Raw genomic sequence first — 25741 nt, 5'->3', positions numbered from 1 at the left:
ATTACTGTGAGCTTTGATGAGTATAGTAAACTAAAGCTAATGAGCTATGAGTATAGTGCAAAGGCAGGCGAAGGCACTAACTTGGCTTGGTTCGTTTTCTTCTCCCGGCAAAACTACTTTCAGTTTTGAAGCTACAAATAATAATCATTACTGTCATCTGCCTATAAAAAATGTTTGGATTGGCATTTCAAACGATTTGTAATTCAAGAAGTTAAAGTGTTGGTCCAGATTGTCTCTCTTTAACGATTCCTGTATTGTCTGTGGCATGTCTAGAGTTCATGTCAGAACAATCATTTGATTAAAAAAAAACACGGTTCAAAACTCTCGATCTTCAGATCTTATACTTGTGATGATATTTAAAATGGGAAAGCAAGCGACGTGAGATCAGCGTAGGAATAGTTTAATTAGTGTACTTTTAAGGTGGCTCGACTGGGTTTTGCTTGTGGCGTACCTTCGAAGTTTGAAGGGAAAATGCGTCGCTGCCAATAAATTAAATTCAAATAGATCATTATGACATGTCTAGAGATAGATTCAAGTTTTAAATGATATACAATTTATCATGATCGGAGTTACCATAGCAATACAGTGACGTCATGTCATTTTTTTATACATTCCATTTTTGGCGAAATCAGACGTTTGTTTTAAAAATTGTTTAACAGAACTTAAAGTTCATATGTTTGTCTTCAAGTTAACGAAGTTTCGAAGATTTGTATGGAAGCGTTTCGAAATAATTGCCGTCGGAACTTTTGGGCAACAGAAATGTAAACAATCCAAAGCAATTAGTTCATGTGACCGAAACCTTTCCTTTTTGGACTTGGGAAACTAAGCTTTTTTTGGGGTCATAGTGTTGTGTTACTATTCCAATAGTCCTTCTGAGAAATGGAAAGAAATCGCGTTATTCGATTTCGAGAATTATGATTTCAAGCCTAGTTAGTAAAGTTGTGCCTTTTGATATCTTGTCAAAGATTTCACTTGTCTTTACTAAAAACGGTCAAACTCAATAATCCGATGATGAATTTTTTTTTAACTTCCAAGTCAGTTACTTTAGATAACGCATTTAAATACCCTAAAGTTTCAAGTTCATTGAAATAATTTAAAACCGTCAAATAATATTCTCAATCCCGTAAACATTTGTATCCTAATTCTAAATATGCGACCGCTTTCTTCACTCGCACTTTGTTTATATCGTTACGCCTTTCTATTGTCCAGAATATTTCCAAAGTCGTGCATTCCAACACCTCACGCTTAACATTCGAAGTCTGATTGCTTTCCGAAACCCTTCCGACTATGATAATTTGTGATTGCAATTTCTATGAGCTAGCAAATAACAAAGAAAAACACTTGTCACACGACTATCTAGTACTCTCGTTAAACTTTATTTAGTAAAATATGTTTTTGTCTTTAGAGTGGGGTATAGTATCAAGTATATATGAAATTGCAATCACAAATTATCATAGTCGGAAGGGTTTCGGAAAGCAATCAGACTTCGAATGTTAAGCGTGAGGTGTTGGAATGCACGACTTTGGAAATATTCTGGACAATAGAAAGGCGTAACGATATAAACAAAGTGCGAGTGAAGAAAGCGGTCGCATATTTAGAATTAGGATACAAATGTTTACGGGATTGAGAATATTATTTGACGGTTTTAAATTATTTCAATGAACTTGAAACTTTAGGGTATTTAAATGCGTTATCTAAAGTAACTGACTTGGAAGTTAAAAAAAAATTCATCATCGGATTATTGAGTTTGACCGTTTTTAGTAAAGACAAGTGAAATCTTTGACAAGATATCAAAAGGCACAACTTTACTAACTAGGCTTGAAATCATAATTCTCGAAATCGAATAACGCGATTTCTTTCCATTTCTCAGAAGGACTATTGGAATAGTAACACAACACTATGACCCCAAAAAAAGCTTAGTTTCCCAAGTCCAAAAAGGAAAGGTTTCGGTCACATGAACTAATTGCTTTGGATTGTTTACATTTCTGTTGCCCAAAAGTTCCGACGGCAATTATTTCGAAACGCTTCCATACAAATCTTCGAAACTTCGTTAACTTGAAGACAAACATATGAACTTTAAGTTCTGTTAAACAATTTTTAAAACAAACGTCTGATTTCGCCAAAAATGGAATGTATAAAAAAATGACATGACGTCACTGTATTGCTATGGTAACTCCGATCATGATAAATTGTATATCATTTAAAACTTGAATCTATCTCTAGACATGTCATAATGATCTATTTGAATTTAATTTATTGGCAGCGACGCATTTTCCCTTCAAACTTCGAAGGTACGCCACAAGCAAAACCCAGTCGAGCCACCTTAAGCTGTCTTGATAAACTTTTTTCTTTTCTGTTGAAGTTGTTTTGATAAACTTTATATTTTTTTGTGTCGTGTCTTTGACTGAAATCAACAAGCCTTCCGCGTCTGGCCTCTTGTTTGATTGACAAATGCTCATTACTTCAATTCATATTAGCTTCATATTGCTTAGCTTGGTATTATTCAAAGAATAGAAGCTCAAATTACGGGGCAAAAGAAGAAAACACAAAGAAATTCCAATGGTCTGGTTGGTACGTCGATTGAAGTTTTTAGCATTTGATCTTCTTCATTTTACCAAAATGATTGCACTCTTAGAAGAAAGTAAATGAAAGACACTTGATAGAGTAAGCCACATTTCAACACAAATTATAATAGGCTGCATTATATCACGATCTTACTGTAAACCTTTTCGATGCTCGTCCATACTCATCTCAAAAATCCGGATGCCATTTTCTTGATATTCTTTATAAATGCATTTACAAGTATTGTTGCTAATGAGCCTCTTCTCTTTTAGACAGAATATAACACAGAAGTTCATCAGCCTAGACTCTTTGAAAAATGCAGAAAGAAACATACAGTCAAATGAACAATACTGATACAGGGTAAGTATTACTAGTAATCTCATTAATGAAGGTTTTGTAGAGGTGGTACACTCGCCTACGGCGCAATTTCAAAAATGTTGCGAGACAAGTTGCAGCAATCGTTGCGAAAAGTAGAGTTCGTTTCTACTTTTGGCAACGATTGCGTCTCCGTTGTACTGTGTAGACACTGTAGTTGCACCGTGAAGTTGCAGAGAAAAAGTGCTCCGTGTAAACTAAACGCACCTAAACGAATTCTACTTTTCGCAACGATTGCTGCAACTTATCTCGCAACATTTTTCAAACTGTTCTGTAGGTTACTCGCTGCAATGCTCCGGGCAAATTGTGTAGCAAATTGCAGAGAAAATTGCTTCATGTAATCGCGCCTTTAGCCGTGCACTGTCTTTTACCAGTCCTGAGGCTGTTTCAGGATTCAATGAAATTTGGAGGGTTTTTTTAGTACGAAGCAAGGTTAGTCAATGGGGTTGGCTTTCAGAGGCAAAACGCAATGTTTTCCCATTTCAGACCACATGTCATTCCCTCGCGTATCATTCTTTGTTTAACAGTTGCGCATGATATTTAAGATACATGAATATGTATACAACCGTGACAAAAATCTTATCCTCTCAGAAATAACACGTGGTTCGAAATAGATAAACATTGCACCAAATGGAAGACGAATTGCCCTATTTCACTATGACGTTAAATCAAAACAATCTATTGTTTAAACGCAAAGGATCATGGTCGTCGGAGGGGGTCAAATCAAGGCAAATTTACCGAAAATTGTTCTAAAACCCGTATCAATCCACGAAGAGAAATAGAATAGACAGCAAACGCTCAGAATTTTTTTTAGTACATATTAACACATATTATATCTGAAAACCAGGCCATTTTAGATTAAACTGTTTTCGCTAGGAGAAAATTTTGTTGAATTTTCTATTGGATTTGGCGATTCTATCCCCCACATAAACAAGCGGTGACGTCATAGTGAAATAGGGCAATTGATATTAAAAAAATACCCTGCAGCTGGCTGGGGCCTAACTACGTCCATTGCCTATATTTATCAACAGATCCCCTGTATGTTCAGAGTTCCCCAAAACAAATGCAAGCATTTATACTAAAAGCCCACATCTGTTGTCGACTGTGACCACCAACTCCATTAACAGATATGGCGGTCTACCAAGCCCATATGAAAAGGAGCCAATGCCTGTACCTCCATGGTCTTCGAATAGTGATTGCGTTCCTCCGAATGCAAGCGTTGTAGGCAACGATGCTTTCTCTTCACGTATTTATCATTCCAACAAGTTTAGTAGTGAACCTGAGAAATTCCAAGAACGCTACTCACAGGCTGGTGTAGTCATGTCTCCTAAGCATCACTTTGGGCATATCAAGATTAATAGATATGACTTCACTACAGAAGAGCCGTACACAAGAAAGGAAAAGGGTGCGAAAGCTCCTTGTCCGGTACATGGTGGGAAAGAAAGATATCCAAGAGCTGTCAATCATGATGAACAGGAAGCGAATGTAGAGCTTGAAGAGATGAGCGGATCGGAGGGGAACAATGATTACTACGCTCCAGCAAATAACGATAATCATGAACATTTAGGGGTAAGATAGAAAATGTTGGATGAATTAAGATTTATAACTGAGAGGCAATTCCTGTTCCTCATTTTCTCCTTGCGTTCCTAATAGATGACTTGCACTAAGAGTTCACGTGATCAAATCGGCCATTGTGGCTGGCATTCTACTGGATTTTAGCTATGCGAGAATGTGAAAAAAGATGGCAGATTCGGGTATTTTTTTGGTGACAAAAGGTAAGTTAGCGCACTAAATAACGATAAAAATCCCCTTTTCTCGCAAGAAATATATTCGTAGTAGATGTTAAAAGTAGATTTTTGCTATTAATTAGCCAAGAAGAGAAAAAATATGGTATTTTTGCGATAGGATGTGAAGACTTACGAAGTGTTTAGCATCGTTTTGCTGGCTTCATGACCTCAAAACGTACAATATTTTTCCTCTTCCTGGCGAATTAATAGCAAAATTCTACTTAAAATATCTATTAAAAGTATATTTCTTGCAAGAAAAATGCAGTTTTCAAGAATGAAGTTAAAAATATACTTGAAAAGTTTCGACAAGAATTCGTTGTTTTGAGGTCATGAAGCCGGGGAAAAAAGACTAAACACTTCGTAGGTCTTCACATTGTAGCGCAAAAAATACCATACTTTTTCTCTTTTTGGCGAGTTAATAACAAAAATCTATTTTAGATTATATCTACTAAGAATATATTTCTTGCAAGAAAAGGGGATTTTTATCGTTATTTAGTGCGCTAACTTACCACGCGCATTTGGTCATATACACATGCTAATTTGCGCGTTATAAGTAATAAATTATTATTATTATTATTATTTGTCACCAAAAAAACTACCCGAATCCGCCATCTTTTTTTACATTCTCGCATAGCTAAAATCCTGTAAAATGCCAGCCACAATGGCCTATTTGATCACGTGACCTCTTAGTGCAAGTCGTCTATTCAATTAATCCTTTTTTGCCCTTTTACTTTCTTCTCTAAAATTTAAAGAAATGCTCGTAGGCCTTCCGTTTAACTCAGTAAGAAATAAGCCTTTTCATAGTTTAAGAATCGATTCCACTGCGCATGCGATTTTATCCCGAATTTCTAACCTTCTTTTGTCTAAACCTTCTCTTGTTCTTAATTAAACAAAAGAAGGTGAGAAATTCGGGATAAAATCGCATGCGCAGTGGAAACGATTCTTAAACTATGAAAAGGCTTATTCATGACCCTCTTGTTCATGGACAATAGATCCCATCGTCAGATTTTTTTGAAATTTTGCATGGTGAGAGTACGTTGTATTAAAAGTAAAATAAGCAGATAAAAAATCAGGGTTCCCCTACTTCGTTTAGCCGTCAGAATACGTGGAATTTCACCCCTTTTACGGTAAAAACACGCAAACAACGTAGACATGGAAAAGCTATTAAAAGTAAGGTATATTTTGCTGAAAAAATAAATTGATCGCACGCTTTTTTTCACAAAACTCTAAAAAATAACCAATTAATTAGTTAGCATTTAAAATTTGTGTTAAACATTAGAAATATAAAATGTCATTGTGCTATAAGTGTGAACTTGAAGGCTTCACTTTACGTGAAATTTTATTCCAAATTATATTCACAAAATATGTAATTTCGATGTGACCCCATCGTCACGTTTTATCTGATTTTTCCTAAAAAGGTGGTTCCCGACTTTGTTTTAGAGCCATTAAGAGATTTTAAAAATACGTTTTCATGATATTTTGTTTATAAAAAAATTGGAATGACGTCATCACGATGAACGCACGCGCACTAAATTCATGTGTAGAAAAGATGCGCGCCAACATTGTCTACGAACGTCCTTAAAAGAAACAACTTTCAACAAAAGAAAAATGTTTCACCCTTTTTATTGAAGCCTCAGCCTTCTCTCCCCCGAACCCCAATAAAAACTTACCATACCTGAGTGCTGTATGTCAGTAGAGCAGTTTTCGTATGACCGTGAAAAGCTCAGGGCACGAACACGGTCGTGACACGGCAAGGGATACGCCAGACCAATCACAATGCAGGATAATTTACTCTCCATCCAATCAAATACCCGGAACATGACATGAACACAGCGTGTACACGGTCACACCAAGGTCACGGCAATGCAAGACCAATCACATTGCGTTTGAAAAAAATCAGCCAATTAAAATTCTAGAAAGCATCACGGTCACGGCACGTCACGCTTACGGCACTGAGCTTTTCACAGTCATACGAAATCTGCTCTACTGTATGTTTCCCACTTATATGTGTCTTAGTCATAACTTGGTTATTTCTTCAGAGTCGAAATCAGCATCGAGAGCAAAACCAAGAGTTCAACCCATATGCATCTCACGACTATCAGACCATGTGGGATGTTTCTAATGGCCCTGCAGCAGAGGGAACAAATAGCCATTTGCCAAACAAGTTTCACTGGTCAGGCTATCCTCAACATAACAAACCATACAGCGATGCCGCGTTCTCTGCTACCGATGGCCTCGAGCAAATCATGAGTATGATGAACTCCCATTTCAACAGGCCTTCATTGATACCCATGACACCAAAAGTATCGCTACCCGGTATTGGTTCCTTTGCTTCTCCAATACAGTACATGGGGGAATTTGGATATCGAGGGATGCCCAACCCCTTTTTTCCTCCTATCTTGTACCCCGGGGGCTTTGACAGCTCAATAGTACCACCGCCATTCTTAAATATGCAGCCCAAGTTTCATCCGTTCACGAATAGTCAATATTACTGGATGCAAGAACGATCGCGAGATTTGGCCGCGTCGTTCTATCCGACCGTTATACGTCCAAAACAAATGGAACGTACGCCATTGTTTGCAAAATCGGCAGTACCTGAACCAGAAACACAGTCTTCCATGCCTTATCATTCGTCGTATCCAAATCCCGCCGCGATGTTCCGGGCTGCCAATCTAATCCTACCTTTCTATCTTAGAAGAGAGAATACCACACCAAGTTATACACCCATGGGGGCAGACGGTGGGACATCGAGCTCCAGTAACGAGGGCGATGCTCCAAGCATTGAATGCAACCCGACTAGTGTTGTTAAGACAATGAGTTCTTGGTATGACGGACAATCTAATAACCAGAATAATACTCCATGTTATTCACAAGCGTCAACTATACCATGGATCAAGGCGGATAATACGTTCAGTTATACTGTAGCAGCTGATCCATCTGATGTTATGACGTACTTACCAAATACTTCACTAAACAACTGCGATGGAAATGAACAGCCCGAGAGTGATGATGAAGAAGAGATGTACATGCAGGACAACTGCGATGATGACACTTCTTATTCATACCAGGATTCATGCAGTGAAATGAATGAAGAGAAAGAGGTAAAGAAATCTCTACCACCTTCAAGAAAGTCTCATGTTTGTGAAATCTGTGGCAAAACGTATGCACGGGCATTCACGCTTAAGACGCATCAGCGAGTACATACCGGTGAAAAACCATACAAATGCAAGGTATGCCAAAGGACCTTTGCACAAGGTAGCGGCCTTGAATCACACATGAGAATCCACACTGGAGAAAAACCGTACGAGTGTCCAATATGTCACAGAGCTTTTTCTCACTCATCGGCTGTCAAAAGCCATCTAAGGACACATACCGGAGAAAAGCCCTTTCGATGCAATATCTGCGGTAAATATTTTGGTGACCAATCAACTCTTAAGAAACACACCCGTGTACATACCGGTGAAAAGCCATTTAAGTGCTACGTCTGCAGCTTTACATTTACGCAAGTGGGAAATATGAACAAGCACGTAAAAAATGTTCACGGAGACAAATCAGCATAAGTATATATTACGTACGATTGTCGAACAAGACCTTATGTTTTAAAAAATGTTTGAAGGACTTTGAATAATTCGAACGCAAGCTCCACGTTTTCAAACAGTTACAGCTACTTTTATTGCAACAGGTTTCAGTGCTTTGCGTCAGTCCAAAAAATAAGATAAAACGCTCTTTTGTGTCTGTAGTTATGATGTCCAAATGAGCTACCATGCAGTAATGCAAAATGTTTTGCTTTTACTGAAGAACTTTGAATGAAGTTCTTGACTTTTCTACCAATTCTATTGATGCACGCCGAAGCCACCGTCGTGATAGGTCGTCTTTTCGCTAAACTGAATGTTTTCTTCGTCATTACATTAAAAATTAACGGAATAATTCTCCACCGCTTGGCATGAACCTGGAAAGTTTGACAAACCATAGAAAAAAAATGCTCTATTCCGAGGCCAAGGGGGAAAACTGGGTCACGTTGACATTGCAGTGCACATATTTCCATAATGGCCTCTATGTCGACTCGACCAGTTCTTTCCCCCAACCTGAAATGGCTAATAGAGTACAGTCGCGAGGAGTCGCGAAAACCGAGGTTTAGATGGACGTCATTCAAACCATTTTTGTGAATTTCCATGAGCACGTTCCCTTGAAACGCGTTCGTTTCTCAACAATATCGCTTTTCTTTATATTTGTTTATTGTTCGTTTGTTGGTTTGATTTCACAAGACAAAACAGGGTTCAATAGAACATTTGCATGAGGGCGTCATGCCAATCCAAATCCAAAGTGAACTAAGGAAGAAAATTTGCGAAGCATTCTATGGTAGTAGTCGACGATTCGATCTGTAAATGTTAGTGAAAACGAGAAGCTACGAGAGTAGTGCACGTTGTTGTGTTGTGTTATAGTTCAAATTTATTCGTTACAAAATAATGTACTGTTCAAGCATAAAACAAACTATAAATACACTTTATTCTGTCAAACCATAGATAATTTCATAGTTAACTGACTATAAATACATTTTAAAAGACTGTTTTTATCCAAGTCTCTTCGATATGATGTCGTAATAAAGTACTGTAGACGAAAAATCCTTCCCATCACATGATTGCTTTTGATTGACGGCAGAAAAACAAACTTTACAGAAAAGATTGACGGACTGTGATAAATTAAATTTTCACTCTTTAAATAAGATACTATTTTGTAGCTATAATTCTAGCCTTGATTTGAGGGTAGCTTTGAACGTTTTGGTCTTGGTAGCGCTTGGTCTTTTTGTTTAGACACAACGGCATCAGCTTTACGCTTCGCGTTGTCAACAGCAAAGCCAGCAACAAACGAATGGCTTTCTTTCTTTAATCGTTTTTCTTCGCGAAGTTTTTTCTATTTTTCTTGTTGTCTGGCATTCAAGTGTTCGGTGTAGAATTGCTGTTTCTGTGTCATCATTTCCAAGTCCTTGTCTTTTTCTTTCATCTTTCGTAAAGCAAGATCTGTCTTGTTTTTTATTCTTACTAACTCTTCCATCTTCTTTACTTGGTCTGCCATGTCCATAGCTTTTAGATCAGCTATGATTTCCGAGACGGCTTTGTTTTTAGACTGTCGTTCCGTTTTGGTAAGTCTTTTATGCTGAAGTCCACCATTTTTACCATCCATGTACTTTTTACTTGGTAATAAATAAGACATAACATTGTCATTGTCATTGAACATGCTGTATTTTCGGCTTTTCTCTTCAGCGTTTGCAAAGAAGACTTCAAAAACACTTGTCCACTGAAAGCTGTCGTCAGTCTTTGGTCTAAAACTGCTGGTCTTATTTGTGACTGCCTTCAAAGACGGCAACTTGTTCAAGCTTTTCATGTCATGCTCTTCGTACCATTTATAGCTTCTCTCGCGTCGTTGTGCCAGAAACTGTTTTAATGAATTAGAAATTGCAGGAAAATCTCCCATGTTGTCTCTCGTTGAAGAAAAATCTACTACTTCTGGGAAGCTGCTCTGTTCACTAAAAGCCAGTATGTTGACAATTTTTTCAGCAACCACTTTTGTTTATCTTATTCGACAAGTGTACCAAGCATATAGGATTACTCACTGATCTTGACGAGAGAAACTCCGAACTGATCAATTATAACTAGCCTATAAAAACTTTATGATTTTAAAATCAAATGGCAGCTGTGGAGGCGACTTATAGCTCAAGTGTCGACTCAAGTAGTTTGATTAATTCTGCACGATTAATTGCCATTGAATCTCAGTTCTTTTTCGGCTTTCTTTAAGTACTTCATTGTTTGTAGCAAAATGGAAGGATTTAATTTAAGATCTTAATAAGTAAAAATATGTTTACAACAGTTAACTTTTCCGCGAAGAATAGCGAAAAATGTTTATCTATGACAAATTCATCAGGGGACTATCTTGTAAGCCAAACTATTGCTCAATGCAACGTGAAGAATTAGCAAAGTACCAGAATATATCTACGATACTTCAAAAAAGTACTGTTTTAGTCAATTAATCGTCATAGCAACTCTATGAGAACAATGCCGGCATCCTTAATTATTGCTTACTAAGACTCACGTGAATAATATATAATCGACAACATTAATTATCGGCTGTTTTGAAGTGTCGAATCTCATTATAACATCAAGGTATTAGGGATTGAGAGCACCAAACGACATACGATTTGAGTGATGCATCTTGAAGATAACAAAGTCAATACTTCCAATGTGTTAATGAGTGTGATGTCATTATAGGAATTTGAGTTTGCTTCTCATCGTTTTTAAACTGCAACACTGATTACTATTAGAAAACAAATTTGCTACTATTTTTATCATTTTAATTTCCTCAATCCTAAATACTAATATAAATGTAAGTTTTCACGCATAATTTGGTTATCATACTTCTACAGTTCATAATGGATGGATTTTCGATGCTTGCAGAATGGCCTACTCGTGTACACCAAATCGATTAGTTGTTGGGTTGAAAAGGCTTAAAATCATCAAAGCTAAGACCAAGAGGTATTCTGGGTAGTCTATTTCCTGGGCGTTTGGAAAGTGTTTGTATACAGACATATGCATGAAGAGAGACAAAAATGCTTTGTTCAGTAACTTGAATCAATTTTCGAGAGCTGCAAACCTACAATATGCATAATATAAGCATTAGTAACTACTCAGAACACCCTTCGGTCCGTTTGCTTCGACGATTGATCATTTTCAAACACGTTTTTTCAATAGTACCCTTCACTGTTTCCAGATTCAAGAGTTTGAGATCAAAGATCATTTTCAAGAATTCCAAGTCGTAAATCCCCTAGTCTCCTTCGCAGCTGTCATTAGTTTCGGTCCCAGATCCTCCCGGCAGAGGCTCTGGCGAACCCTACAAATTCTCGCAATTTGATTGGCTTTTAAGAAGAACCATAGATCTACTTTTTGATTGGATAATCGCTTCCAGAGGAGAGTTATACGAAAACAAATAGATCTTTGGATTTTGTTCGCCACTTGTAAATTTCACAAAGCCAAAGGCTTGCCCATGCTTTTCTTGGCTAGTCTCAATATCGTACCCAGAGCCCTTATTTCTTACTGCGCATGCTCGACGAAATAATTGGGCTCTGGAAAACTCCAAACCGGAAGACCCAGATTCTGGGTTTCTCGCACATGCACATTATGACAGACTAGGTAAATTCAAAATGGCGGAAGATATTCAACGAGCATGCGAATTTGCGCTTGCAAAATTAGGTTTTGAAGATGATTTTTAGTTATATTAACTCCGAAAATATCTATTGGATAGGCATCAATACAATTTCCATTACAAAACCGGCAAAACTTTGAAAAATCCGGCCCTACAGGCTTTTTTGGTGTACTTAATTCGAGACGCCATCTTGTTTATTTTCCCTAGTACTGTAATTTTTACTTCCGGTATCTTCCTTTGTTCTCGAGAACCAATCACAGCACAAGAAATATTGGAGTTTTCCAGAGCCCAATTATTTCGTCGAGCATGCGCAGTAAAAATAAGGGCTCTGGGTACGAGATTGGGCTAGTCTTGGAAAGAGTTCGAGCATGCGCCGTGAAGACGTGGTGGCAATATCCCTTGCTTCCGGTTGTAGGGTTACCCAGAGCCTCTGACGGGGAGGAACGACAACCGAGGAGGATCTTGGAACGAGAATGCTCCATTAGTGGAGAGGGAAACGTTTTATACGGTGGTTGCACATGGCTGACTTTCATATTTTCCAATCTTTCTGACTAGATCTATTTCAGAACCATGCAAGTAATGATCAAAGCAAAAATTCAAGGAGTTTTCAAGGAGTTTCGCTAAAATCGTAAAATTCAAGAGCTTTTCAAGTCCCCTTGAAAACGTGAATTAAATTCAAGGAGTTTTCAATGAGTTTAAGGAGTAGCATGAACCGTGTTACTAGACAGTTAATTCACAGCTCATGTTTGATAATCAAATATTTTTATTGAATATAATAGTGGAACCGAAAAAAAATTGTTTTTATCTAATACCATTACATTTTGATTATTTTATCGCTAACATTATATTAATTGTATACTGAAAACAAAACTAATAAAATTCTATGATACAAAAAAACGTGTTATTTCAAGCCTCTATAGTGCATACCATATATCCGTGAAAATGTTAACAAAATGGTACAAATTAGTGCAAAGTTTCGTAGGTCTACCGAGGTCTAATTAACTTACTAATTGGGCAAATTTGTGCAACTTCCTTCAAGGCTTTTCACGGATATATGGTATGCACTCTACTGTAATCTTATGTTCCAGTACAAAGTTTTATCCACACCTCCCCAATAGAGGATTGTTTTAGTTTCCCAAAAGGCGTTACACTTGTTCCTTGTATTGTAGTTTTGTTGTACGATAAACCTAAGTGTCCAGTGTATGTCAAAATAATGTCTTAAAAATATCCCCTTTTTGTTATTCCAAAAATATTCCTGTTGTCAATGACCATAGATCATTCATACAGGTTTAGGCACAGTCCACACGCATCTAGTCTCCCACACAGCCGCTTTCAGTTTAAGCGTTGCGTGACGACACTGAAAGCAGCTGTGTGGGAGACTAACACGCATCCGGATTTTTTTCCGTTTTCGAGAGAATTCTCGTTCAAACGTAGTGTTTTCGAATCGTTTTTGCCCGTCCACACGAATCTGTTTTCGAAAAGTGGCATATTCGCCAGATACGTGTAAACGGAAGGCCAATTCGCAAAGAAAGAAATTCCTATTAAAAAAGATATCCGTATACGTGTGGACGGGGCATTTACTTTATGATTTAATTACTTAATATTTAATAATACGAAATATAGCCCCTTAAATTTCAAATCGTTGTTTCGCTTAAGTTGTACATTATCTGCTTCCGGTTGGAAATTGTGAATTAAATTCAAACGTGGCTAAAGTCGCTTACATGAGAATGACAACAGAATTTATCGAACGAGAAAAGGAACGTTTTGCGAAGTCGAGATAAAGTTTCTCGCCGAGTGCTTCAGCAATGTCAATCTATTTATGCCACGTTCCCACTGTCCGTGTAAATATGGCGCACCTTCTTTTTCACCGTGCAACAAAGTCGCAAGACAAGGAACACTGCCATTCTCCACTCAGTGTTGTGAGAACTCGCTAGTGAATACTCGTTCACTCGCTGTTTAATCTCCACTTCTTACAACTGTATAGAGGCTTTGCACCATCACGTGATGGCAGCCATGTTAGATGGCAGGAACAATACAATCGTTTTACATGAAAAAGAATTCAATTCCCGAGAGCAAAGGGATTTTATTGTTCTGCCATCTAACCACACTCAGTCCAAGTTGTATTATAGGTGCCGGCACGTGATGGTGCAAAGCCTCTATCGCCATTTTTGATAAGCTTTTCCACGCTTTGTTTACTCCAGTCCGCTATCTTGCAGGGTACTGAATAAACACGTGATATGTACATCATTTGTTACTGGCTAAAGTTGAGCGCGTATTCGCTGCGAGCAAAAATAGTTTTACTCGCTAGAACTTGCTGGGAGGAAAAAAGGTATTCGCTAGCTCACTGTGAGTGTTTTTAGCGATGAGTGGAGAATGAACTTAACACAAGGAAGCAATACTATACTCCACTCATCCCCCCCTTACATGGAGGAGTCTTGGTCGTATTTGGATAAGAGGCACATTATTTCCATTCATCGATACCACGATTATTACAGCAACTACAGCACAGACTGACCACACCCATTCGAATTGGGATCTTGTTGTGATAGTTAGCCATAGTTAGATCATCTGTTGATGACTGTAGGTATAGCTATGTGGTACAGAAGGCAGCTACTTGTATATATATATAAGACATTAGTGTGTGGTGACCTTTGATCAGATGAAGGCTTGGAGAGGTTAACGACCACCTGGAAAATTGATGTTAGAACAGAATGAATATGACATAATGGGCAACTGTAAATATTCGTCCTGCGAATTTGCGAGACTAATTATGGTGAGAATATCAGTACGAGATGACGGGATACAAGGAAACAGATGGCATTCAAAAATTCTTTTTAAATATCACCAGGAACTCGCAGCATTTTTTTAAGACGTTATCTGAGATAGCCAACGTGGTGGATTGTGGTCTAGCTTGGGTACCATTTTCTTTTGTTCAACATGCCTTATATGGTGTTGTTTGTACCGGATCTAAGACCATAATGCATCCTGTTTATCGAACTCAGAAAAAGCCTACGTAAAGCAGCTGTTAGACCATCATGTCCAACTATAGACCCTTACATGTGACGTCAAAGCACCTCAGCTTGAAGGACAAAACAAAAGAATTTCAATCTCCTGTGAATTGGAAACTTTTTGTAGTGTCCTCCAAATAGAGCTGCAAGGAGTCTATTACCTCTATCTAAATGTGACACTAGAGAAAAACGTTTGCGCATGCTCGCACTTCAGCACGTTTTCTAAGAATTTTGAAGAGTTTGAGTAAAATAATAAATGTTTGTTTTCTCCAAGTATACAAAAAAGTTCGAGAGTATACTTTTGTCAGACCAAGATACTGTATTAACAAACACAATATGAAAGAATTAGCCTTAAGTTTCAAGCATGGACACTACGTATTGGCAGTTAAGTCCAATTTATCAGGCATGTTTGAAAGAAGTCAAATTTACAAATGTTTTGACTAATTTACATACGAATTCAGAGCATGCACAGACGTTTTTCACTCGTGTCTATAAATGTAGGCTATTACTTACGTCTAGCTCGGGGAGGTTCACGTTTTTGTTGACTTACTAACTGTGCTGTACCAGGTGTAGTCACGGCTGAACTTGTAAGACTTTGTGCAGCAGCCGCTTTTTGTTTTAATGCCGTCCAGTCAAAAATGTAATCATACTGATAATTTAAAGTGCGAAATAGGATTCGAAAAAGCTGGCGCAGATACATGTAGTCTGGAGCCTCGTCGAATCGTAAACCCTTGCAGTAATTTAAATACATTGCAAATTCTGCCGGGAAGCCCTGGAATAAAAACAATTCCATTATTAAGGAAATATAAACCTTTGTACATAATTACTGTTTGATAAGTAAGACAGTAAGTCAAGCTATACAGTAGTCTATTGACTGTTTGATAAGTAAGACAGTATAAGTCAAGCTATACAGTAGTCTATTGACTGTTTGATAAGTAAGACAGTAGGTCAAGCTATACAGTAGTCTATTGACTGTTTGATAAGTAAGACAGTAAGTCAAGCTATACAGTAGTCTATTGACTGTTTGATAGGTAAGACAGTAAGTCAAGCTATACAGTAGTCTATTGACTGTTTAATAAGACAGTAGGTCAAGCTATACAGTAGTCTATTGACTGTTTGATAAGTAAGACAGTTAAGTCAAGCTATAGTCACATACCTTACACAGGACCTCTACAGGGGTTGACATTTTCTTTTCACTAATCTTCTCATACTTCTGCTTTTTCGTGGCAGCCTACAAGTACATGTACATTTAATTCATTAAATATAAATAAATAAATAAACAAACAAATAGACAAACAAATAAACAAATAAATAAATGAATAAATAAATAGATAAATGAATGAATAAATAAATAAAATAAATAAATAGACAAACAAATAAACAAATAAATAAATGAATAAATAAATAGATAAATGAATAAATAAATAGATAAATGAATGAATAAATAAATAAATAAATAAATAAAATAAATAAAATAAATAAAATAAATAAAATAAATAAAATAAATAAAATAAATAAAATAAATAAATAAATAATAGCAAAGATAAGAGTCTATAGGTAAACTTTGATGTCTTTAATTTGAAACTCAAAAAAAATGTTTTTTCTGAAATGTTTCAACCCAAAACCAGGGACATAACAAAAGGGGCATCCCCTCCCCCCCCCCCCCCCCCAAGAAAAAAGGTTTTGCTATTAACAAGTGGATATACAGCTGTAATGACAAACTCTAAAGATGAAATGCGTCACACTGTGCCATTGTGAGGTTAATCTGCCAACTATTTTAACAATAGGTTTTGTCACCTTGCTTTGTTGGATTGTCCAATAGATTTCTTGTTGGCAATTTAAACAACGACCGACCAAAACAAATTTCGTCATCGTACCCCACCTATAGACCTAACCCACTGTTTTCCTATTTTAGACCATATGTCATTCCCTAGAGTATCATTTCCTTGTTTATTGTTTGCACATGAGAAGACACATGAATCCATACAACTCAAATAAAGAATCTTATTCTCAAGGGAAAGACACATGGTGTGAAATGGGATAACATTATGACCTAGTGGATTTGGAACCTCCCACAGACCTACCATCCAGATGTAGACAGAACACACCTCAATCCACTCATCCCAAACTGAACCTTTTGTAAATAATATCCAGTATCCAGAAACATGCCTTAATATCCACATTATAAAAAAGCCTTAAACTTGGCCAACTAAGCATTTGGACCATATCAATGGTTTACTAAAAAGACCCATAACGTTAGAATGAATAAACAGCTTGTATATACACTGTAATATGTACCTTTAGTCCTTGCCATGGTAAATTATTTCTGTTGAAATACATTAAAACATAACCAAGCGACTCCATGTCATCACGACGCCTGTCAATCATAATTCAAGTGTTAGGAAGTCATAAAGACAGACAGACGTAATGGTTCATTAAAGAGTCCTCACTCAATGCATGTTAAGTTAAGTATTATTAAATTTCCAATGGTAAGGAATAGTTCCAGGGCCCGAAATTAGCAGTCCTCCAGTCGTCAGGGACGACTAAAGTTTGCAAATGACGACTAGATTTTGGAATTTGGTTGTCCTTCTGACAACCTACGTTTTTGCCAAGGTGTTTTCTTTTTTAAAAAAAATCTGAATATAATTCTAAATTATATCTCTTCTGCTTAAAACCTAGAAAGTTCATTTTTCAACTGATAAACTTTCAAAAATCGAGATAACGCATTCGTCAGAAGCCATTGAATACCGCTGACAAATTTGATTGCATCTTCTGCATTATAGCTAACCGCTGACCATTGTCATTCAGGCTCTACAAAATGGCGTCCAAGTGGGACTCGTAAGTTTTGCTCGGGACGCCTAAGAATAATTAGAACATGGTTGTTCAAAGGATCACTTAGCTCAAAAGTTAATTTCGGACCCTTAGTCCTAAATTCTTTTTTTTTTCAGTCTTGAGAAGAGAAGATTGAAAGTTGGGGGAGAGTTTTGTTAGAGTTTTCATGCAGTTGTTTGAATAAAGGATTCCTTCTGAGTAGCCATGTCCCAAAGGCTGTTACTTGCACTCACTGCATGCCATACAGGCATGAATGCTATAAATGATAATGCGTACATGTACTTCCAGAAATTATCCATATCCCCACCCCCCCAGAGGAATTTGGAATTCCTGAGGGGTGGGGTCAAGAAAAAACAAAGTTACAGATTTTGCATTGAAGAAAATTGGAATTTCCTGGGGATAGGGAGGTCTTAAAAATTCCTCCTCACGGGGTATGGATAATTTCTGGAAATACACAATGATTATGATGATGATGACGATGACACTAGAGAAAAACGTTTGCGCATGCGTGTATTTCAGCACGTTTTCTAAGAATTTTGAAGAGTTGGAGTGAGAAAATAAATGTTTGTTTTCTCCAAGTATACAAAAAAGTTCGAGAGTATACTTTTGTCAGACCAAGATACTGTATTGACAAACACAATATGAAAGAATTAGCCTTAAGTTTCAAGCATGGACACTAAGTTTTGGCATTTTGTGAAGTCCAATTACTTAAGAGAGTATGCTTTTGTCAGACCAAGATACTGTATTGACAAACACAATATGAAAGAATTAGCCTTAAGTTTCAAGCATGGACACTAAGTTTTGGCATTTTGTGAAGTCCAATTACTTAAGCATGTTTGGAAGTCAAATTTACTTATGTTTTGACTAATTTACATACGGATTCAGGGCATGCGCAGATGTTTTTCACTCGTGTCGACGACGATAGTAACAATAATAATAATGATAAACATAATGGCAACGATAATGATAATAAAGAAAATGATGATAGTGACAATAATAATAAAAGCTTTATCTATTAATGAAAATAAACTTTCAGCCAGAGGCTGGCTTACGATGTGCTTTCATTGAGAGGAGTGCATTTTTAAGAGTAATTTATTCTACAACTTATTTTCAAAATATCTTACACTATTTAACCATACATGTACACCAATCGATTAATAGAAAAACTTACGATTGTTCAATGCCCAGATGAGCATTGATGCTTGCATATCTTGCTGTACCAGTCAGGTTCTTGTCCTCTCTGTAAGGTATGTGCTGTTTTGTGCGACTATCTCTGTATTTCTTGGCCAGGCCAAAATCTATCAGGTACAGCTGTGCAAAGTAAATGAGCAAAATATCATTAGGGAAAAATTTCCTTTAAAATGCCGAGTGGGAGAGAAGAATGAAGATTTCTTCTCAAAAAACTTACTTTTTAATAGAGCAAAAAAAATAGAGTCCTGTGCAAATTTTGAGGATTTTGCCCTCTTGAAGTTTTGAAGTTCAAAGTGAATATGGTTATGTATGGTTCCTCAATAAAAACTTTAAGGTTGTTTCGTGGTTTTGAGCAGTTTTTGCTCATGTACATACCATGGGCTCAAATTGAACTTTCAATAGTAGGCAGTCACCTCAAGTTCTTATTTTGAAAAGCCCAAGATCATATAATAAAAATAGTTTATTTTTTTCCGGTCCGGTATCTTAAAAAATCGTGCGTTCTGATTGGCTGTTTGAGCGGGCAATATTTTGTCAGTATCTGCCCACGCGCACGGTCCGGTATCCTTTGCCGCTCGACAACAAAGCAAAATGATTACAAAATCAAGTAAAAAAAATACGGGAAAAAAATAAATAAGTTATTTTTCGTCCTATAGTCAGTCCGGATAGGGAAAAACTGTGCCCTCGGTCTTGAAAACATATATTCATGACCTCGGGCACAGTTTTCCCCTATCCGGACCTCCTGGCCGGTAAATAACATATATGTATAACACAGTTGTAGTAGAGGCCTTGAACAGAATATGCTCACTGTACATGTAGTCCATACCTTGTTACAGTGTTTATTCGTTCCCATCAGGAAATTATCTGGCTTGATATCTCGATGAATGAAATTCTTGTTATGGACAAACTCTACTCGACCAATCATCTGTTTGATAAAAGACAGAGTTCAATTACAGTAATCAATTGATATCATCCTAATTGATTTCAAATATTGCACATGGTAAATGTTTGAACTGTTTTTTGAGCCATCTCATATAGGTAGAAAATAAATAGACATTGATATCGTTTTTATTCACAAGTTTTCTGTAACATCTCTCACTCACTCGAGGACTCGCTTGTCACAATGTTACAAAAAACTTGTGAAAAATACTATATCAGGCTCTTAACATGTGATTATATGTTTATTTTACATTTAGGGTCAATTTTGATTGATCAAAGCTAAAATATTTTGCGAGATCTTATTGTACATTTTTACCGTGAAGTGATATGGTTTTTATTCACCGCATTATTTCAAGGATATTGACCCTTAACGTGTAATAAAACGTATTACTACCACTGATTCAGGGCTTAAAATAACGGCAGATCAGTTGCCGGTCATGAACACAGGCCAAATTAGTCTTAGCTTTGTCATATCATGCCTCATTTCTGGCTCACAATACTGGTTAAAATGACCGGCAAGGCAAAGAATTGACCGGAGAAGTCCCAGTTCTGGCCGGACATCAGACAATGTCCAGCCATTATTTTAAGCCTTGTGATTATCAATATGATTAATTCATTCATTAATATTTAACACAGGGTTCATGCTTAGGTAACCACTTAAAATGTTTGCGATCCAGCAGAGCCTTCCCCAAGGAACCCTGAGCTGAATTGATTTGTTATCAAAGTCATATATCAGCACGTGACTGTTTGATGCAAAATACCTATTCAAGTCTAAAATTGTACCTACTGTAACTAAAGTTATCTTAGGCCTAGGGCAAACGTCAAACTTTCCATGCAACGAACTCATTAAAAACAATGGATATCAGGTGATAATGAGGCGGCATTCTTTGATGTAATTACGTTCGGTGCATGGAAAGTTCGACGTTTGCCCTAGGCCTTAGTACTTACTTGATCAGCCAACATGAGAACTGTTTTCATTGAAAGATGCCTAGAGCAAAAGTTAAACAAGTCTTCTAGACTGGGTCCTAATAGATCCATAACTAGTACATTGTAATCTTTCTCTTGACCATACCATCTAAAAATAAACAAGCAGACTGTATATTAAATATGTGTATGTATATGTTACAGTGCTTCTCAACCACACGTATGAAATCTTGAACAAAATTTTCAAAACTTACTGTAATAGAGTGTTGGTGGACGCCAATCAAAATGTTTCCCAGCATTGTCGGAAAACACAACGCTTTTAAGGGCACATGCCTACGGAATGTCATGGAAACGCATTGATTGACAACCACCAAAACCTACTTATTTTGTCGATTTTTCATTATATTGTCGATAACAAGGTGAAAGTCCACATGAAATGCCACGAATCAAACATAGCCGCCATCTTGTACATGTATTTCACTCGCCAAGACATCTGGGAATAGTCTGTGTTAACTGACCTTGTTTATTGAAGGCTCAAGTATGGCTGCCCAGTGAAATTTTATTGTGTTATCATTACTAATAAAACTGTCTTACATTGTTGTAGATTTGCAACAGAGTTACTGGCTAAAAACATTATTATTCTTAGTTTTAAGATTTTGGAAATGGCCTTTCCAGTTTTCTAAATGGCCCCTAAATTTTGGATTGATAGGCCCTTTGACCCCCGGAAAGAAATTCCTGGTAAGAACACTGTATATCTAATAATAATAATAATCTTTATTGCAAAATTACAAGATTTGCTCCAGAAACACTCTATCAAAGCAGTGATTTTTGAAGAGGTCCGGACTAAAATGAATATTAAATAAATTAAATAAATAGTAATGTATAGAAGCCATAAAATAGATTATATTTAAAAATATGAATATGCAAATAAAACGCTAGATATTAAGCATCATATCTCAAGAGATTTGGAGTCATGTGGTTGCACCCCAAGAATTCAAGGGGTATTTAACTAGTTCTTCCTATAAGACATTGCATAGTGCTCTAGAATGTAAGTTGTTTTGAATGAGTGAACCAATCATTGCTTGATAGTTGATAGTGTCATACCCAAGGTTAAGAGAGGTTTTATCTAATATTATTATGAATCAAACTATTAAGTAATATATACAGTATGAGTGGCAGTGTCGTATCAGATATACAACCACAAGGCATAGCCGAGTGATTGTATATCAGATACAACATGGACACGAATACTTTATATGACTGTATATGACGTCTAGGTTAGTTCCTTTGTGTTTCACTAAAATTTTCAAAATTAAAGTGAATTTGGCCAAGAAAATCCAACTTAAAGTTTATGCAAATGAACACAGTTTTGTATCAGATTTACAACACTCTTCACAGTCATGACTTCAGTTGTGTTTTCCTTATGAATTATTAATGAGTTTGATAACAACAAATAAAGTACCTGATTTTAGGAATTCCTATACCACCCTGTAGAATTTTATACAGTTTGGATTCATATAAAAGTTGAGGATGTCTTGCTTTCTGAGATTCTAACTTGACAGCTGCTTCCTTCAAAGACAGAACAATACATACAATTGATAAATTAGAAAACATTCGTATTAATTTCAGTAGTTTTTTAAATCTTCCTTGTCACTAAGGGATGAATATCTAGAAGACATAAAAAGGGTTAAGTCAATTTATTTTATTTCAATAATGTGAGGAGCTGTTGCTCAATTCTCCTAAGCCAGGAACTCATATATAAAGCATTAGAAATTGGGCGTATATAGATTTCTTCGGTGTTACAAAGATGCTGGTCAAGTGAATCAATTTCTTAAAAAGTGTTAATACACCACATTCAATTTCACATTCAATGCATATCGCTGTTTTTGAAGACTACAGACTCATTTGCACAGGCTTAGCCTCGTTTATAAGTCAGCTATTCACAAATACCAAAAAAAGTCCGTGGAATTTCAAAACACTGGTATAGTTCAAGCTGTACATTCTTTACATTAACGTTGAAATTTACAAATGATTTACTCTTAAGCCAGGCTAAGCCTGCGGAGATGAGTCTTCAGTCTTAAAACACAGCAGTATTTATGGAATGAGGAAAGGGACTATTGAAAATAATAATAATCAAGGGAATGAATTTTGTAATCCATGTTACAAGTTTGGAATTTGGAGTTTGGAGGCTAACATGAAAATACAAAACAAATCACACTTTTTCTCGATGGAATTTGTGGCATTTATTTTGTATTTCCATGTTAGAAATTTTCAAGACAATTTTAAGAAGGGTGCATTAGAATGATATAAAAGTTTGAAATTTTGAGACAAAATGAATAGATGATAATTAAGTTGCCAAATAATGCATTCTAACAATAGATTAATGTATTTTTATGCAAGGCTTGATTTTTATTCAATTATTTATAACTGCCAATTGATAATGATTTTTGGAATAAAAACTTTGTCTTGAAAAAAGAGATTGTCAATTATGTCCAATAATTTATATAAATTCTTATTATCCTGATAAAATTGTTTGTGAGAATTACTGTAAATAAAATACGAATAGAATAAAAGTGCTAAGAGGATGCCCATACAGACAGTAAAGAAACGGATATGATTTTGGAATAAGGCTAGGAAGAGCCCCTGGGTGCTTTCCGACAGATAAATCTTATCCAATGGACAAATTTATTGGATACAGCATCTACAGGATATTATCATCCGTTGGACAGTGCAATCCATCTTTCATACAACTGGGCCCAGGGATATAAATGTATGTTACATAACTATGAGTTAGGTTCCAAGACAAAAAAAAAAAGAAAAAGAAAAAAGAAAAAGAAAAAAAGGGAAAAAAGGAGTAAATCTTACATTAAGAAGTTAATGAAGAAGGAAAACTCACATTTACAATACTGATTAAGCAATTTGGAATATTCAAATCATGAAGAAAAAAATAAACTTATGTAATTTTTCTTAATGACTTTCACGGATTAAAAATATAATAGAATACATCCCCAAACCTAGCTATAAGTTACGTAAAATTATCTTACGAAGATAAAACGGAGAGAATCAAGGCTTACACTTCTACAGTTACTAACCTCTCCATTAGTTATATTGACGGACAGATAAATATCACCAAAAGAACCACTTCCAATTTTACGAATGAGTTTATATTTTCCTCCGACAATAAATTCGGACTTGGCGCTGCTAGGATTAGAAGACATGATGAATGATCTGGCTGGTCTGAAAGTTAAAAAAAAAGTCACTGGTTTTTTTTTATGTATAAAAAAATCTTTGTTTACAAATTTATCACTAATACAAATTTTCTTTCGCATCAACTGACATTGTCAAAATAAAAGCCGTATTTCATGGCCTTGTTAGCGATTTATTTGTTTGTCCTTTGTGTTCGTCCTTTGTGAGAAAAGAAAAACCCCAATAAATAAAGTTTAAAAGCAAGGGAATAAATTTGAAGATATCTAACATGTAAAATAGCTACACCTATTAACCATACATTATTAATTGAGAGAGTTCTGGTTTTCAGAGCGTTATGAGTGTCCGCTCTTGTTTTTCAGTCAGAAAATCGAGCGGCCATGTTTTGACACAAGGGTGACAACAAGGCCAAGTTTCATGTCGTCATGTATTATTTACTAGACTGTCTTAGGCAGAAGACATTACCTAGAATTTGCTGGCGAATAAGTTCATTATTGAAATGTTTTTATACATAAGGAAATTCCGAACGATTCCAGAGGGAAGTTCATTGAAATAAAGGGAAATTTTACTCTAAAGTTCAGCCTACGCGACACAAAGAACGACCCTCATTCGACAAAAACGCACTAGAACGCTCAACTTCGACCCGAAAAAATTCCCATTGAACTTCCTCATTTCCAAACAAAAATCATACCATACCTTTATACGATATCCTTTTCATGTGAAGCAGCAAGAAAAAAGCACTATTCTTGGCCCTAAAACACTTCAAGAACGACTTTACATGTTCGATGTATCGTTTTATTTCATCGACTCCATATTTTCTTCCCCGTATTCAAGAGTATTATGGGATTCTTTCTTGGTTGCCCCTGACGACGGCGACGAAAGAAATCGATATTTGATTGATAGCGTGGGAACGCTGTGTGTACTTTGCCATAATTTTGATATCAAATTGTTGACAAAAGCAGTGACTTCCCTGATTATATAAATACGTACAGTTTTTAGGCTTATTTACGTGTTTTAAATCTTGATTAAATTTATTTCCCATCTTTTTAAAGATCTCATGCTAAATTCTATGAAATAAATTTAAAAAATAATAGTAATAAATGAAAAGATAAGAAAAATGGGTCAAATCAATACTTTATTTTGATCATTATTTGATAAAGAAGGGGGTAGGATGAGCGCTAAACAAGGGTTTAATAACTACTTAATTTAAAGAAACAGAGCTTGGGCTACCTGTGGATACATAACACGTTTTTCCTGTTCTCAATCAACTTCATTTCCCGGTTCTTTTTCAAGTTGTTCCCTTTTAAGTTATTCATGTTTCCCTCTTTAGTTATTCCGTGTTTTCTATTACCTTTTGTGTTGTAGTATGTCGTGTTTAACATTTAGTCACACTGTTTAATTGTTAGATAAATTTATCTAACTTTACATCTAATATATGAATATTTAGTTGACGTCACCTAAAATAGTAAGCGCGCCAATGACGGGGGTAAAGGGTTTACTTTATCAGAGAATGCGTGAAGACAGTCTATTTTATATACCCTGTTCCAGAGCGAGCGCGATTTTATATACCCTGTTCCAGACTAAAATCGCTGAAAACCATACTCTGTTTGGCGGCACCTACCCGCATAGCGAATATAGGGGAATACCCCCCCCCCCCTCCCCCCCGGGCCTATAAGAGACTATAAATTTTCAGTGTTCAATATACAGCACAGACAGTACAACAACAAT

At 36.3% G+C, this 25741-nt stretch overlaps 1 protein-coding gene across 1 annotated transcript; it reads right to left on the bottom strand.

Moving 5' to 3' along the window:
* Positions 1 to 12663: 12663 nt before the first annotated feature.
* On the bottom strand, positions 12664 to 24867 carry LOC116307008 (casein kinase I). Its single transcript, XM_031717151.2, has 10 exons — positions 24710 to 24867; positions 23902 to 24046; positions 22272 to 22378; positions 20834 to 20960; positions 19773 to 19871; positions 18930 to 19069; positions 17225 to 17303; positions 16083 to 16157; positions 15440 to 15698; positions 12664 to 14605 (listed from the first exon to the last, which is right to left on the bottom strand). Exons 2-10 carry the CDS (start codon positions 24025 to 24027, stop codon positions 14595 to 14597), a joined length of 1023 nt encoding a protein of 340 aa, XP_031573011.1. The 5' UTR covers positions 24028 to 24046; positions 24710 to 24867; the 3' UTR covers positions 12664 to 14594.
* Positions 24868 to 25741: the final 874 nt, after the last annotated feature.

This window comes from Actinia tenebrosa, unplaced genomic scaffold (assembly GCF_029948245.1).
Source record: "Actinia tenebrosa isolate PJP-AT-01 unplaced genomic scaffold, QUT_ActTen_1.0 PGA_scaffold12__29_contigs__length_12842862, whole genome shotgun sequence".
NCBI lineage: Eukaryota > Metazoa > Cnidaria > Anthozoa > Actiniaria > Actiniidae > Actinia > Actinia tenebrosa.
The sequence above is the reverse complement of the archived record's forward strand: the minus strand, read 5'-3'. Positions and strand labels throughout refer to the sequence as shown.

Excerpts from the sequence above, each read along its gene's own strand:
- LOC116307008 (XM_031717151.2), bottom strand. The coding sequence starts at position 24,027 with ATGTCTTCTAATCCTAGCAGCGCCAAGTCCGAATTTATTGTCGGAGGA. Across the intron at positions 22,379-23,901 it reads TCAATATAACTAATGGAGAG|GAAGCAGCTGTCAAGTTAGA; the intron begins GTTAGTAACTGT and ends CTGTCTTTGAAG. Across the intron at positions 15,699-16,082 it reads CTGTAGAGGTCCTGTGTAAG|GGCTTCCCGGCAGAATTTGC; the intron begins GTATGTGACTAT and ends TTTTTATTCCAG.